The sequence below is a fragment of the Lipotes vexillifer genome, unplaced genomic scaffold (genome assembly GCF_000442215.2).
Source record: "Lipotes vexillifer unplaced genomic scaffold, Lipotes_vexillifer_v1.1 scaffold892, whole genome shotgun sequence".
Taxonomy (NCBI): Eukaryota; Metazoa; Chordata; class Mammalia; order Artiodactyla; family Lipotidae; genus Lipotes; species Lipotes vexillifer.
The window spans coordinates 136,506-153,622 of NW_006786445.1; the positions used below are offsets into that span (position 1 = coordinate 136,506).

Here is a 17,117-nt window from a genome sequence, read left to right on the forward strand (position 1 = left end):
CCCCCCGCCCCTTCCTAAGCACCTGCTTCTCCTTCCAATGCTCTCAAGTGTGCCCAGCACCTCCCAGTCCCAACAAAGGGCACCCTTTCCTTCCCACTTCCATGCTTTGCTCCTGCTGCCTCCCCTGCAGAATTTTCATGCTGCCTCATGGCCCGAGGCACCCTGCTCATTCGCAGAATCCCCGCCTCTTCCACTACGACTTCCCTGGCTACTGGGGATTGCTTTTCCTTTTGTGAAGCACCCATTCTGTCTGCAACAGATGGTTTGACATCAAGGCCCCGCTGTCTTGCCCTGTCCTTGATGCTGCACTGCTGCCTAGCACATGGACTCCTCGGGGAATTAGCCCACCCCCTCTCTAACCTTCATACCCTAGAGCACCCACCAAGAGTGCACACAGAGCAGGTACTCAACCAATCCTGATTTTTCTTGTTCTCCCCACGTCACTCAGGGGGGCGTGGGGAGGGAGCACTTCAAACACGACTCCAAGGGGGACACCCCCAGACCATGATAGAGGGGTGAGCTGGGCCATACCTCGGGGGATGCAGATGGTGATGTTGGACAGTGTGGGGATTCCATCAGGGGTCCACGTGAAGAAGCCTCCAATGATCTTCGTTGGCGGTACCCCAGCCCCGGAAGAGAACAGAAAGGCAGCTGGGGTCTCAGTGTGAATAGTCCGTCGCCTCCCCTCCCTCATGTAAGCCAGAAAACTCTGATTCCAGTCCCCAAATCACTTGCAAGGCAGGGGAGTGGGGGAATGGCCTTCTCGTGCAGACCTCTCTACCTGAGGCACCCTCCCCAGGGGACTGCTACAGGTCCCCCCACTTGGTGGAGTTGGAAGCACTGTCCTTGGTTTCAGGACTCCTATGGACTCTACAGGCAGCCAGGGTGACCTCCAGGGCAGAGGGCTCAGCACACAGGTCTCTGGCGCTTCAGACTTAGTGTTTCCTCCTGGAGTTGGCGCTGCGTGGCGAGCATCGGGGTGCGGGGTCTCAGGCTCACCTGGACACAGCAGTTGTCAGCATCCCCATCTGCGCTGGGGGTCAGGCTCTGCGGCGGGCCCATGAGGCCCCGACAATCCTCCCAGGCTGGACGCTTGCGATTCACAACCTTGAGGGGCTGGGGATGGTTAGGAGGAGGTGAGGGCCCAGGGGCTGGGAGCTGTGCAGGGAAGGGAGCTCCCCCCCAGTGAGGAAAGGCTGAGGCAGGACGAGTAGGGCACGAGCTGCAGGCATTAGAGAAAAACACTGTGTGTGTGGGGGGGGGGAGGTGGTGGCAAGGGGACGCTGGGCACTTACCACCGCCTGGTACTTGCTGGCCTGGCCCCGGGGCTCGGGCTCCCGGAGAGCACCCTGCTCCTCGCGGATCTCTGCACTGGACAGGAACTCGCTCAGCTTCTGCACGCTGCAGAGAAGGTACAGACACCCCTCACCCTGCCCAGGGCAGAGGGGAGGGGAGAGGGAGGAGGGCGAGGCCTGAGAGAGCAGCTCTGAGAAGATGCCAGGTTCTAGGTGTGGCCCTCAAAAAGCCCACACTGGAGGGGACAGACAGGGGGCATCCCATGGGGGGCGATAGGTGTTACCAAGGTTGGTTAGGGTCTACTAGTCAGCTGGAGTAGTTTAGGGCGTGGATCAGGTGGGATTGGCTAGTTTTAGGGTTAGTGTTAAAGTTGATTAGTCTTGAGTTATTAGACTGAAGGATGTTGGGCTTTATCAGTTACTTTTAGGTTAATTAGGATTAGGATTGGCTATCAACCACAACTGATATTGTTTGATCACGTAATATACATGAAACACTGTTAAATACTTCATAAGCACGTAATTTAATCCCCGTAATATAACTTGATCTTGCTGGGGGAGGTGTGGAAGAGGTATTATTCCCAACTCATGGAGGAAAAGGCTATTCTCCACACCTGGGATCTCCTTATGGTGTGCCCCTCTCCCAACTTTGGCTTAAATGTCCAACAGCCTGGGGCCACCCCCACCCCTATTTCTGTTCTGGGCATGACACCCCCTCCCCACAGCAGGAGCAGACAGCCAGCCTCGCCCCATTCCCCCTCTGTCCTTGTTCCAACACGACTTGGCAGGAGCTGTGGGGGAGGGGAGGAGCTGGCCTTGGGGTCAACCTTCAGGCTGTGTCCCGTTCCCACTTTCAGCCCAGTGTCTGGTCTCCCTCTTTAAAAAAGGGCTTAGCGGGCTTCCCCGGTGGCACAGTGGTTGGGAGTCCGCCTGCCGATTCAGGGGGCACAGGTTCGTGCCCCGGTCCGGGAGGATCCCGCATGCCACGGAGCGGCTGGGCCCGTGAGCCATGGCCGCTGAGCCTGCGCGTCCGGAGCCTGTGCTCCGCAGCGGGAGAGGCCCCAGCAGTGAGAGGCCCGCGTATGGCAAATAAATAAATAAATAAAAATAAAAAGGCCTTAGCTATCCTGATGATGGTGACATGAGAACGGTTTACATAGAAATACTTCTGACTCAGGCAAGGGATTTCCCATAGGTGTAGCATCCTTGAATCTGTGGGTTCTACACAGAATCACAGGCTGGGGTGCGGGTGGGGGAGGAGGGTTGATCATTAGAAGTCACAATGCCACGGCCAACAAAAGTGAGTCAGCATAGCCGACCCTGGAAACGGGAGCTAATCCCTTTCCGGCCGGCTACTCCCTAGTCAGATACTCCTATGACCACAGTTCTACTGCGTTATGACCCCTTCCATCCTTGACCCTCCTTCCATCAGCTACTTCATTCCAAAAGCTACCCCTCCCTGCCAGCTGCCTCGGACTTGCCAGGGTCCCCGAGACAGGGGTGTCACTTCCCTCAAGGCTGGAGGGGCTTGGGTACAGAGGACATTTGTTACTGTCTGGTCCCACTGGTGATGAGAAAGGACATAGCCAGCTCTCCCCAGTGGCACAACTGGCCCTTGCTTTCAAGGAACTGTTTCAAAGGCCTAAGGAGATCTTCGCACTCCAGCTGTGGCATTCTCCAGCCAGAGCCTCAGCCTTCTACCTTCAGGCTTTCACTCCCAAGAAGGCAATGCCTCTGGGAGAGGAGCAGAGTCACCACTGGGCTCTAGAGCCCAGAGGTGGGGCCTCCCAGAGTGCGAGCCAACTGGGGACAGGGTGTACAGGCACCCGGAGGAAGCTGCTCCACTGAGTGGGGATGTGAAGGCGCTGAGACCCGTGGAGAGAACAGGGGATATTCAGCTTGGGGAAGACCAAGATTTTGCGATACCTTCTGAAATCTGAGGGGCTGTCACGTGGGGGAGGGATGGCGCTCATTCCGTGGGGCCCCGTAAGGCAGAACTAGGACCAGTGGTTAGAACTGATGAGGTTATACCAAATTTGGCTCAGCATTGAATTTTCCTTTTTATGGAGTTCTCTCGGAGGTGACACTCTCCTTGGAGGACATAAGCACGTTGGCTAGTCCTTCTCAGGGACTAGAGGGAGGGAAGATACACATGGCCCATGTCCCTCTGACCAACCACAACCAGCTTCAGTGAAGCCCACATCAACGGGCAGGCATGTCCTGGGACCAAACAGCTGTGGTTGTAGCAGTGACCAGAGGGAGCCCTGGGGCCGACACGTGAGCGGCCTGACCACTGCCCTTGCTGGACCCTCCTCTCACCTGACCAGAGCTTTGACTGTGGACCGGACCACACTGGACAGCAGGAACAGTGGCGTCACCAGGATGTGGAAGAGGGAGAGGGAGGCAAAGGCTACCGAAGGGGAGAAGTCGGCCTCTTTGAAGAAGCTGACGTGGCCCACGAAGGTCTGCGGACAGAGGCACAGATGCGACAGAGCAGAGCGTGACTCAGAGTGTGGGCCCCTCCCGCACTGGCAGCCCTCAGCCCTGGGAAGGAAATGAGAGGCGGGAAGCAGGGGACCTAGGGGCCCTTTGGGTTGGAGACACCACCATCCTCACAGCCATCTCATGGAACCGTCCCTCCCTGCCCTGCCTCCCTCATTCCAGGAATGACCAGGGAGGAGCCCTCAGGGTAGGTCAGCTCTGCCCCGTCTCAGACTGGAGTCCTCAGTCGGAAACGTGAACATGATCATCACAAAACCACCTCTTCGCCTGCCGCCTGCCCCCCAGCCTCCGTGTACCTGGCTCTGCTCCGTGGCCTCTGCTACCCAGAGTTCCCCAGGGAACCAGGCCAGGAACCAAGTCAATAAGTCACGTTGAAAGTGAATTCCCAAGTGTGACTGACAGGCTGTGAGCTCGCCACAGTTCAGGGACGCCGGCCCCGGGGGAAAGTCACAGCAGCCAGGGATGGGAGCCCTGGGTGAGGGGCTGTGGGCGTGGGGCCTTTCTGAGGGGCGTACTGCCAGCCCCCACTGTTCAGCTTCTACTCAGCTTTGGTCAAAATTGCTTTAGAAAACCACCATTGTCATATTTAATGGCATGGAGAATTCTCGTGTCATATTCTTAAATTTTAAAAAGCAGTTTACAAACCTGCATAGGAAGCACAATCCTAATTTTGTAAAAATGCCGTATTCTGTGAATCAAAAAAAGACTAGAGAAAAACACATTAAATTTGTTGCCAGTGGGATTATGCGTGATTTAAGTTCTCTTTGCCCTTTCCCTTCTGTATTTCCCAAAATTTCTACAAAAACATTGTAGAAATTTTTACTTTTATAATGAAGAAAGTTTGATAGTTTTGTTTTGTTTTGTTTTTTTTAAAAAAAGTTTAATTGCTCTAGAGGCTAAGCGTCAGGTCTTCCAGGCCAGGGGTTGGAGGTCCTGTCTGCCTGGAGTGGGGCAGTGGAGGAGGGACCGGCTGCATATATAGACTCTCCATCCAGCACCCTATTCTCAGTCCCGTTGCTGAGTCCATCTTCCGAAGCCCCTGCGCAGAAAGGCCAAACCCTGGGCGCCTCTCACGCCAGACAGCCTTCCCCACCCCGCCCAACCAACTCTCACCGGGAGACGAAGAAAGGATCCACTTACGATGAGGACAGCTGCGATGGGGATGGCCGTGTTCATGAAAACTGCGGAGGAAGCACGGGGGGAGTTTAGTGGGAGGAAGGAGACGGCTGGAAGTGAAGCTGCCCAGGTTGGTCTGAAGGCAGGGCAGCCTCTGGGGTCCTTTCCCCAGCCTGCGGGGTGGAGCTGGGCAGAACTCTAGTTCTGTGGCACCTCCAGCTCCTAACGTGTGTCCCTCAGGACGCTTATCTCCATCTCTGACACTTAAGCCTTTAAATAAAGGTTGAAATGCTCTTACTCTGCTCCACGTGGACAGTGTGAAGAAAGCCCTGTGCGAAAGTGGCAGGGGAAGGGATTGGAGAGCTGGCGGCCTGTGGTCAACCATGAGGTCAGCATCACGTGTTTCTGGGGGCACCAAGTTGCTACTCCTTCCTCTACCTCTGGTCCTTGAATCCCCGCAAGCCAGGCTCACTCTGAGGCTAAGAGCCTTCCTAGTCTCCCATGGCTCTTAGGAAGGATTTCAGACTCATTCACACTGAGGTATTAGTGACTGAGGACAGCTGGAAGCAGGGTCTGCCTTAGCTCTAAGGCTGACAGCCCACGCCCAGGTGGGACAGTTGGTTTGCTGCAACAGAGGCCCTCTCCTTATTCTGTTTATGGTGTGGCCCTCAGGCTCTTCATAGGGACCCCAAAGAGCAAAGAGATCTGAACTTAAAGTCAGTGAAGGGCGGAGTCCCCATTATTTCTAAGCTGTGTAATCCTGGGCTGATCGTTCACCTTCTCTGAGCCTCGGTTTCTTCACCTGATTTTTGTAAACTTGTACTTACTTGTTCACATACTCTGGCTCTCTCCAAGGTGAGAGCAGGTAATGCAGGGAACAGGCCTCTGTGATGCCTCAGTGCCACCTGAGTATTATACCTCATGGGCTGCTAGCTTATCCCTGCTCCTCTGGTCCAAGCTGTGAGATGCCCTGGAGTGCCCTGACCCCAGGCCAGAACTTCCAGAGAGAGTAGCCCTCCTGGAGTAAGAGATGCCCATCCTAGCTGCCACCTTCCCACCTCCTCCTCCTTCCTTCCAGGAGCCTCTTCCAGGCCAGGCCAGAAAGGAGTCTGGTTCTGCCATTAGCCAAATTAAAGGAGGAGCCAGGAGCCAGGAGCCAGAGGCCAAGGGCAGAGCCTGTGCACATGGGCCCTGTTTAATGAATGGCGAACTGTCTGACACTCTGAAGAATTCCAGACCATCAACACCATTCCAAGAAGCTGATTGTCTACTTACTCCAAGAGTTCTGCACCAGCTAGTACATACATGGTGTGTGCTAGACATGTGGAACCCCAAGGGAGTGGAAGAACATGGTCCCAGTTCTCAGGGGGCTCCCAGTCTGAGGAAGGAGACAGGAACTATGCTCCAAGGAGACACCTTATAGGATGGGGAAAGAGGAAACATGCCCATACAGGGTTCCCAAGCAGATAGGAAAGATATTGTGCCCATCTTTGGGGAATCCCCAATCTATGCGCCCTGACATTGGAGGGCTCCCTGTCTCATGGAGAAGATATGGCTGGAGCCCTTGGGGCACTGCCAATCTTTCCAACCACAAGGCTTTTTTATCAACACTAATATCACACATGACGGTGATTTAATTGCCCTTCTTGATGAAGGTTCCATGGTCTCCTGGTGCCCACCTCCATGCCACAGCCCTCCCTCACAGCCCTCTTGTACTGCAGGGGGCAGGATAAGCATTATTGGTTTTCCCACAGCATAAGGAACCCAGATCTGGGACATAGGACACAGCATGGCCATCACTGTCTGGGAGAGGGAGGGAGAGGAGGCTGTCCATCAGGCCTGGGCCATTGACCATCACCAACCATGAAGCTGTAAAGACAGTTAGCCTCGTCCCTCCCGTCCAAGGCAGCTCCTCCAGGGAGCTCCCTCAGGCAGGGGCCATCTTCCGTTCCTCTCCTGCCCATCTTGTCAAAAGGTACCTGTGCACCCCCACCTCAGCCCCTGCCCCAGGCCGAGACCCCTCCCACACACAAGGGGGCTCAACTCCCAGCTAAAGAATAGGCTTGGAAGTTAGATTATAAATTGGTACAACTCGCTCAGAAAGCAGTCTGGTGCTTTGTAGCTGGAGCTGCACAGAAGTTCAGACTTCTGATCCTATAATCCCTCTCCTGGAAATTTATCCTGAATGATCACTCAAGAGAAGCACAAAGCCCTCAGCAAGATGGTGTTAGCTGCAGCACTGTCTGTCACAGCAACACAAAAACCACAACCACAGCAACGAACCACTGAAACCAAGTAAACTGGAAACTTCCAACAGGAGCAGCTGTTTTAGTAAATGAGGGAAAAAAGCAACTCCAGGGACCCTCCATTTTCCTGAACCGCATAAGGGCCGATGGGACATTAAAGGCAGTGGAGGAGTGGGAAATATAACCAAGAATAGATTTCTCTCCAACTTTGGCATGGGGTGGGCTGACTCACTTAGATTTGATCTAGGAAAAAATTTTAAAAAGAAGGACATGACAGTGCTCAACTCTTGAATGTTAGGGAGTAGGGAATACTGTTAAATAACACTAAGTGAAAGCAGAAGATTATGAAACGATGTGTGAGTGTGACGCTGTTATGGAAAAGTTTAGTTGCATGTAGGCAGGTCAGAAAGGCCACCTTCAAGAGGGAAAGCCGGGCTTCCCTGTGGCGCAGTGGTTAAGAATCCGCCTGCCAATGCAGAGGACACGGGTTCGAGCCCTGGTCCGGGAAGATCCCACATGCCGCGGGGCAACTAAGCCCGAGTGCCACAAGTACAGAGCCTGCATTCTAGAGCCCACGCTCTAGAGCCCACGAGCCATAACTACTGAACCCGCGTGCCACAACTACTGAAGCCCGCACGCCTAGAGCCTGTGCTCTGCAATAAGAGAAGCCACTGCCTACTCACCTCAACGAAGAGTAGCCCCCGCTTGCTGCAACTAGAGAAAGCCCGCGCGCAGCAACGAAGACCCAGCGCAGCCCAAGCCCAAAATAAATAAATTAAAAAAAAAAAAAAAAAGAGGGAAAGCCTTTTTGTAATGGAGTAGTGATAAGGGTACCTATTGTTTTAATACTGCCCCTCCATCCTTTAAGAAATATTCATTCAGAAATTCTTTTTTGAGGGTCTCCGCTGTTTCAGGCATTGTGTTGTGTTCTGGGGGTTCCGTAGTGAACAACTGTGTTAGCTTTTCATACCCCCCAAACAGAACAAAACAACAGATCAACTGAAAACAAAGCAGGGCTCAGATCAACTGCTCCCCCGCCCGCTGCCCACCGGGCTTTGGCCAAGGAATGCTGTTTGGCCTTGTGGGTAGCAGTCCACCCCCCCCCCACCACTGCAATAGCAGGAGCTTTTCATTTGCAAAACATTGATAAATATTTCAGAAGCCATGCATGGGGAGGCACAGTGAGTCATTTGTGCCTCTGGTTAACTTCACCCCCTCCCCTACCCAGGGCCAGGAGAGGAGCTGCCAGCTCACAGTAACTGCAGGCTGCAACTGTAGGAGGGGAAAGGCATTTCGAAGTGAACAGAGCTATTCAGTCCGGTAGTTAGTCTGAAGTCAGCAGAGGGAAGGAAAGTAAGCAGTGGCGTGTGTCCGGCGCTGGAGGTGGTGGAAGCGAGGCAGGAGGCTCACAGCCACACTGATTGTGGCTTCCAGCTCTCCCTCAGACACCCAAACCCCCTGCCAGGCTATGCATCAGCAACCCACTGTGGCTGTACTAGCTGGTGGAAGGAAGGGCAGACGCTGAAGTTCAGAGAAGCTGGAGAAGGAATGGGGACCAGGTCTGGAGGTCTCCTTGTCCCCGCACACTGGCTGTTCTGAGTCAGAGCCTCTGCCGAGGAGGAGAGACTCGCCAAGCATAGCCAGGGCCTGGGTTGCGGGGAGGGGCAGGTGCTGGGTGCCCTGTGAATGGGGTTCACAGGCACCATCCTGCCCACCCCACACCTCCATCCAAGCTTGGGGGCTTGCTTTTTGCTTTTCAAAACATAGCATGAGGCCAGTCACATTCATTTGATGTGAACCACCTAACTGTGGTTCAGATCCAGGTGGGAAGAGGGAAGACCCCTGACCACAGAACACTGGAAGAGACAGCAGACCCACCTTTCCTTTAAAATCCTTCAATGCCTCTTCTGCCTCAGGAGAAAACCCAGCACACAAGGTCCTGCATGATCTGGTCTTGTTACCCTCTCCTCACTGTGATATACTCGAGTCTTGAACACACCCGTCATCCTTTTCACCTTTAGGCCTTTGTGCCTGGAACATTCTTCCCCTCACTTGGCTGACATGGGATCCTCTGGGCGTCGGCAATGGGTTTCACCTAGCACAAGGCTTCCTTGACACCCACCACTCCTAAGATGAGGTTGGGTGCCGCTCTGATGGATTCCACTTTCTGTTCCTGTCACTCACGACACAGCTGCCTGTCTGGCTTCCCTACTAGACTGTGAACAGCCTGCCGCATCCCCCAGGCCTGGCATAGGGCTTGACACATAGTGGGTGCTCAGTAAATATTTATTAGACAAGGGAACGAAAGAAATAAAGGAGGCCAGGGCCAGGTGTGCCCATGAAAGAGAACATGGGGGATTTAGAACTGACCCTGTGGCTCTAACCACAGGCACGGCCCCTGTTCATGGCATGGTCTCCCACAAGACTGCGAGGGTGAGGACCGTGCAGCCTCCTCTCTAATGTCCAGGGCCTCAGGAGAGTCTAGCACAGAGAGGTGGAATGGGTGCTGCACAAAGGACAGAATGAACTGGCAGCATGTCAACTGGTTGACAGTTAGGGCCTGGGACCCCTGTGTCACCCCTGCAAAGCTTGTCCTCAAATTTACGGCTGGACTGGACACCTAGAGCTATGCGGGTTCTGCAAGAAAATAAGGGTTGAATTGGTTTCTAAGGGGACTGAGCACAGCACTCGCTCACAGCTTTTCCCCACTTTGTCTTCTGCTCATTGAAACCCTGCCTGTGGCAGGTGCAGCCACACCTCCTCTTGCATGAAGCTCCATTTGAACTCTGAGGCCGTGCAGGCCTTCTACTTCTCTGTTCTCTGCCATTTATTGGCTGAGGACCTCAGAGAGTCCTTTCACCTCCCTGAGCCTCAGTCTTCCATGCTGTAAAATAGGACAATAGTGCGACAAACCTCACAAAGTTGTTTGGAGGGTTAAACGACGTCAGGCTTGCTGGGCAGCAGCGTGGAGCAGGTCCCCGTGGTCGACAGCTCCCTGCCACACTGTTTCAGGTATGTTAGCTCTGACTTCTTAGCAGAGTATAAACTCCTTGAGAACAGGAGCACATCTTTTGGTCTCTTGCATCCCTCCCAGTGGTTAGCACAAGGCAGGGCTCACTTAACGCCCTCTGAGTAACTCACATCTGTTTTTCTTCGAGAGGAAATGCTGATTCTGGATTTTGATGGCAGAGAAACTGTATTATTTCCTTTTCATCCCCTGGCTCTGTCCTGCCATGCACCAGCTCAGGGCTCCACAAACAGGAGCTCTCAGTGATGCCACTATGAGACCATCAGACAGAGCATCAGAGGTAACCTTGTCTGCCTGACAGTCTGTCTGCCTGGTGTACAATGACCAGACTGAAAGCCCAGCAGGCAGCACCAGGATGGGCCCCATCAGGACATGTGACTCCTGGGCTCCTTTGTGGCCACAGGACCCCATGGCTGGTGCCAGAGGCGAGAATGAAAGATGCCCCATTACCTCAAGCTTAATGACCTGTGTCCTAATTCTGGGTGACAGAGAGCAGAAGGCAGGAAGTCCAGGAGGAAGTAAATGAAAACAACTCACAGCATATAACTGCAGCCTGGCGGTGCCCTCACCTAACGCCCTGTCTCTCCCCAACCCACTGCCGACCAACACAAAGAAACCCATCCCAGCAAGGGCGAACACAGAGCAAACAGCACTTGGCTTTCAAAGCTCTCTCTCCCGGAGGGCTCTTCCCCTTCCTCCTCTCTGCCCTCTTCCAGGGACCAGCCTGGGCTGCTCTGTTTCTCTCTCTAGGTCACCAAGTACTGGACAGGTGAGGGGCCCTGGGGAGACCCCTGTTTAGCTCCAGAGCCATTGTCATCTCAGCTCTTGACAACATGGAGCCCCCTTGCCCCAGGTCCTCCTGGCTCCAGACCCTTCACAAAGCCATCGCTAGTCTTCTGGGGGCCCCATAGGACAAAAAGCACCTACTAGACAGGCTTAGTGGGCTATAGCCTGGGAACCTAGGCATATTATGATGTTGTTTACATAGGAAACATGTCCCAGCAGGTTGAAGTTTGGATTGCAGGAAATAAGCATACATCTCTTAGAACCAGAGTAGCTGCCACCTGCCCCCACCTGTATGACCAGAGGCTGTCCCTACTTTGCTGTCAGTAATCTTGGGGTGCTCCCAATTTCCTTACGGCTTCCCTTCCCTCTCTCCCGTTGTAGCAACAGTGAGCCCGCCCTACTCCACCCTGCCACGTTATTGCCGGGAGGAGGAAGACCTCCCCCACCTCAGCAGTTGTTCCCCCGATGGGGTGTCTGGAAGCTAGGTGTCTGTAACTCACGGGTCTGTACACAGCGTGGGGTTACTGTTACCACGACCAGGCTCAGGGGTAAGCAGAGCTGACAGAGAGGCTGAAGAGGGCCTAGGGTGTGGACACTGGTTTCTCTGAGCTCCCCAGAGCCTCCTGCCTAATTTTTCCTGTCCTATCAAGTGCTCAGCCCAGGGGTGCTTGGAGGCCACAAGGTCACGGCTGAGGAACCTGGAGTGTCTTGGTGAAGAATCTAGGAAGACTGCCATGCTCATCGTTCCATTCTGAGAAAATCAGCTCTTAGCAGGATTTTCTGCAGAAGGGTGCCATGGCTGGTGCCATGATGGTGGGTGGCCTGGCCACTGGTGCCTGAACCAGGACGCCATGGTCTGACCAGACACAAGGAAGTGCTCAGTGCAAGCCCTACCTTGTGAGAACCTTCAGGTTGGATGCTGGCCACTTGAGCCCACCGGACCCCCTCTCTAGGTAACGTGACTGCCAGGAACACACAGATGACCTGAGGGGCCACCTCATTCTCCATGCACCTCTCTGGGAGACACATCTGGTGCACCCTCCACTGCTGCCCAGCACTGCCATGCCCACAGGTGTGTCTCTTCCTGCCACACCAAGAGAACCAACTTCAGCCGGAGGGGGGAGGGTAGTCATAGTGTCCACCTCTCTTAATTTCCTTCCCTATTTCCCACTCCCGTCAGAGCCCATGCTGGGTTGTTTCTCCTCTATTCAGAGACAATAGCCTGAAAATGGTGCCCATTGTGCCCTCAGTTTTCTTCACCCCACTTGGGTTTCTGGCTCTGGGTGGAAAACAGCATGAGGCTGGGTGTCTAAGAGATTCCAGAGGATCTAGTCTGAGCCAAGCCATTAACCTCAGAAGTGACCTCAGGAAGATGCCCCCCTCTGGGCCTCAATTTCCCATCTGTAAAATGGTTCTCCCAACTTACAAAAACATTTTCCATTTATCTCTCCTTGCTACATTCTGTGTAATTTCCACAGATCTATCTTTTTATTCACAAACTCTCTCTTCAGCTATGTTAATTCATTTAACCTGTACACTGAGTTGTTTTTGGTTTCTTTTTTATTTTTTTCTCTCTGGGGGCTTCCTCTTGGCCCTTCCTACCAAAATGGCTCTTAAACTGGACAGATCAGGGAATCAGAATGAGGTTTTCTAGCTGCTAAATATCTACATCCCAATTATGCACTTGGTCAGTAACCACAAAGGTGTGGATCCATGGAACCACTAGACCAACTGTGAGATAAACTTGGGCCAGGACTCCATCCATCACCTGACCTCTATATGTCCACTCTGACCAGGGGGCCAGCTGAATTAATTTCAATAACTAAATTTTTAATTTTTAGAAGTTCTTTTGGCTTTCTTTTTGCTGTTTTGTCTTGTGCCTTCCTTTAATTATTTTAACACACTTATTTTGTTGGTTTTATTTTGTTTTGTTTTTTGGCCATGCCGTGCAGCTTGTGGGATCTTAGTTGCCTGACCAGGGACCAAACCCAGACGCTCAGCAGTGAAAGCACAGAGTCCTAACCCCTGGCCTGCCAGGGAGTTCCCTTAAAGCATTTATTTTATTATCCCTTTCAGACTATTCTATTATCTCGAGGTACTGAGGAACTCATTCTCCTATTTGCTGACTCTCACTCTGGTGGTACATCTTTTCTGGAGGATTTTTATTTCTTTATTATCAGCTCATTGTTTAACATGAGTATTTGCCACTGGAGTCCTATGTTCTCTGGAAAATGGTTTTAATATGCGTGTTTCTGGGACCATAGGAATTTTACCAGTTTGGGTCTTTTTTTCTCTATTTTCGGGGCTTGGGGTTTCCAAACCACTTGGTTAATGTAAATTCAGTCCTTACACCTGTGAGTACCTCAAGCTTGAGCTTCTGTTCTTTAAAGAGAAATTTTCTACCTCTCATGGCCCCATGTAGATGAAAGCTTCCTTGCAGCTTCCTTAAGGCACTGGCAGCTCAGTCTGACTTATTGAAAAGAAGTCCTCACACTTGGGAGGATTCAAAACTGCTGTTATTTATTCATTTATTGCTGCCTCTCAATAACATATCAGCTTAATAAGACATCAAAGACCACATCTATCTTTCTCATCACTGTACCTTGAGGGCCAGCCCAGGGACCTGCACGTAGCAGGCTCTCAATACGTTTGCTCGATAAATGGCTGAAGAACACTGATTTCTGGCAGCTCTGCTACAAGAGACAGTTTGAGGCTCTCCTGGATGGGATGATTCCCAGTCTCCAGCTTCTGCCACCCCTACCTCCTCCCCCAGCCCTGGCACCCTATCCTGGCATGTAGGCAGCAGCACACAGGGCTGGCTGGTTGCGGGGGACTCACTGGAGATGGAGGTGTAGACGGCAAAGGCCCTGAGGCTGGTCATCTCCTTCTTGCGGGTCATCTCCACCCGCTTGCGGAAGATGTTCTCCCAGGCGTACAGCTTGAGCAGTTTGATGCCACGGAGCATCTCGTTGGTCTGCTTCAGCCTCTCGTTGGAATACTCCTGCCAGGAGTCACCGAGTCAGAGAAGGGTTTCTTTTGCCCCCATCCCACCCAAGAGGAAGGAGGTGAGTCAACGCCCTCACCATTTCACAGCCTCTGCCCAGCCTCCGTCTCCTCAGGGATGCTCCATTAATCCCATTTCACAAAGAAACCGAGGCCTGGACAGCTGAAGTGACCTGCTTAAGGTCAGTCATAGTGTGGATGTGTGTGTGGGGCGCTGTTTGGTGACATCCGGGAGAAGAATGAGGAGACCCACTAATGTAAGGGGAGAGGGAGCAGTATGGGGGAAGGATGGGAAAAGGGGGCACATGCACACCTACAGATACTTACCAGTGTGCTCCGCTGGGCCTGGGAGAGCTTGGTGGCCACAAAATACTGGACTGGAGCCAGCAGAATGATGACAGCTGCTCCAATTAAGGCACTGATTCCAAGGATGTAGTAAAGGAGAATCCCACCCACGATAATCTGAGGGAGGGTCATGGGAATGAGTTCCCTTTGATCTGGGGGCTTCCCTGCCAGGGGGTATTGGCACCCCCCCCCCCACCCAGTAACCCAGTGCCCTAAAGTGGGACATGCCTTTGTGTCCAGCTTTCAGAAGTTTCCTGGGGGAAAGAGGAGGAGGTGTTACAAAGCAATTTCAGAACGAGGGATTAACATGATGAGCTCTCACACAAGAAGAGAATTTCTGGGCTGGTAACTAACTGCATTTATCTGCAAGGCTGGCTGAGGCATTAACTCTCTCCATGTCTACTTTTGCAGATGGAGGTCTAAGAGGTGAGTTTGCACAGTGAGTGACAGCACCTTTTGTTCTGTTTGCTGGTTTTCAAGGTTGATGGTTCACTCTCAATGGAAAAAAGTGATACGTAAGCAAAGGAGCAAAATAGCTGCATCCATGCCAGACAAAACCAGTCCAGGGTCTAAGAGTTTACTTTTCATCCTTACGCTCCTGGTGTCTTTAATTTTTAGTGAATCTGGTAGGTATCCTCTAAAAAGAGAATTCATTCTGTTTCTAGCTTTATGTAAATGACAGCTGGTTTTTGAATATTTATGAGAAGTATAAATTACTCTTGCCAGCCCCCAAAGCATCAAGATGACAATTTCTCAGGTCGCCTTCAAAGGCAGACACTTCTAAATTCAGGACTTATTCTAGAGGAACAGATGTGCTGCTTCCTTAATTGAAAACAAAAGTGTGTCTGGGTTGGCCCTGCACTCCCTGAGCCCTACACCAAATTGGCACTAAGCTCCTGCACCATCTCAAGGGCCAAAGGGTGGGTGGGTGGCTCTGTTGTGTCTATTAGTTAGAGAATGCCTCCTGCATTAGCAGGTTCCAAGGGGGCTGGTAAATGACCCCTTTACCACCTGCCTCCCAGTGTTTAATTGATGTTAAATGCTGGCACGGATGGGCAGAGGAGCACATTAGGAGATGAAAAACCTTCCTACTCTTGCTGGCCCCCACTCCCATCATCCTTCTGGAAAACTATCCCTGGCATCCACTCTCTCCATTAGCTGTCCTCATTTGGAGGCAGTCGGGGTGTTGTTGAGCAGCTTGGGTAGAGCAGGATACCAGGGAAGCTCTCAGACCACTGCCAGAGTCACTGCCACGGCCCCGGCTGGGGGGTCGGTGTCTGCACGCCCACCACCTCCAAGGCTGGCAGCCGCTGGGGCAAGAGCTGGGGATGTGACTTCTACTGCCACCAGCCTCCTCCTCACACTTCAGCCACCCTTTGTCACGCTCCCCAGACCCTTCCTCCCCCTCTGCCCTTCTGCAGGGGTCTGAATGGACCCTGTGAGAGAACATACCAGAAATCAGGGATTCTGAGTGTGCAAAGCAAGTGTGGGGAATAAAAGGACTATTTTATCTCCTAGTCTCAGGCTAGGAAAGCAATCTCGTGTAGTGGTGGGGAGATCGCAGTCCCAGGAATCTGCAGCCGAGTTTGAATGCAGTCCCAGCATTTACTGGCAGTGCAATCTTGACTCTCAGCATCTTCATTTTTAAAATGGTAATTTTAATTGCCCCCTTAGCAGGACTGTTGTGAAGATTAAATGAACATATATATGATAAGAACCTAGAATAGTGCCTGACACTTAGCTGGAGACAAGGTGGCTGACCTTTTTTAAAGATCTTTTTTTGATGTGGACCATTTTTAAAGTCTTTACTGAATTTGTTACAATATTGCTTCTGTTGTTTATGTTTTGGTTTTTTGGCTGCCAAGCATGTGGGATCTTAGCTCCCGGACCAGGGATCGCAGGGATCGAACCAGTACCCCCTGCAGTGGAAGGCAAAGTCTTAACTACTGGGCCACCAGGGAAGTCCCTGACCCTCCTTCTTAAAAACAAACAAACAAGCCTCATGGGACCTCTGTCACTAGGGAACCACAGAAAGGCGATACCTGGGTATGGTGCTGCTACCAGCTCACTGTGTGGCCCAGGGTAAGGTCCCTGCCCTCTCTGGGCCTCCGATGCCCATGGCATGAGGAAGCACAGAGGTCCCCACTATGGCCAAGATCTTTGACATGGTTGTCAATAAGCTTCAGGGGGCCCACAAAGCCCCTTAAATTGTAGGCAAAATGTGTGAATGCACATTTGTTTTTCTGAGAAGAAAGTTTCATTAGGTTTTCAAAAGTAGATGCAGATCAGTGTTTGCTTAGAGCTGGGGGCAGGGATGAGGAGTGACTGCCAGTGGATGTCGGTTTCTTTTCGGGGTGATGAAAGTGTTCTAAAATTGTGATGATGTTGCACAACTCTGTAAACATGCTAAAGTGAATTGTACACTTTAAATGGGTGAATTATATCTCAATAAAACTGTTATTTAAAAAAGTATATGTGAATAAAAAAGATTACAAATGAGGGTGAGCCCCTGGGGACAAAGGAACAGGGGCTCCTGAGCTAATTTCAATACCATCAAAAGCCTCATGTGCCCTGTGGCCAACCAGGCTCCACATGGAATCCTGACCTGGGCGAAGGAATTGTATCAATTCCGATGGTAACACTGTGTCTTGAGGGCTGGTCAAAGCTATAAGGGCAAAGGTACAGTCTTTGAGGAATTAAAACAGAAAATCAAATGATACTTCATGATAAATAAGGAAATGTAAGTACTTTGCGGAGGTAAAAATTCTTACCTAATCTCCTCCCCCCACCCCCGCA

At 52.1% G+C, this 17,117-nt stretch overlaps 1 protein-coding gene across 2 annotated transcripts in view; it reads right to left on the bottom strand.

Annotated features, from left to right (window-relative positions):
- The window catches only part of ABCC8 (ATP binding cassette subfamily C member 8), a 76,689-nt gene that overhangs the window by 31,294 nt on the left and 28,278 nt on the right, over window positions 1-17,117 (bottom strand). For both annotated transcript variants that reach the window (XM_007458781.1, XM_007458780.1), the window contains exons 9-15: window positions 14,304-14,438; window positions 13,812-13,974; window positions 4,938-4,978; window positions 3,615-3,760; window positions 1,296-1,401; window positions 1,000-1,116; window positions 532-607 (exon numbers count right to left, since the gene is read on the bottom strand). In XM_007458781.1, coding sequence (XP_007458843.1) covers window positions 532-607; window positions 1,000-1,116; window positions 1,296-1,401; window positions 3,615-3,760; window positions 4,938-4,978; window positions 13,812-13,974; window positions 14,304-14,438 — 784 coding nt within the window. The remainder of the gene's footprint in view (window positions 1-531; window positions 608-999; window positions 1,117-1,295; window positions 1,402-3,614; window positions 3,761-4,937; window positions 4,979-13,811; window positions 13,975-14,303; window positions 14,439-17,117) is intronic.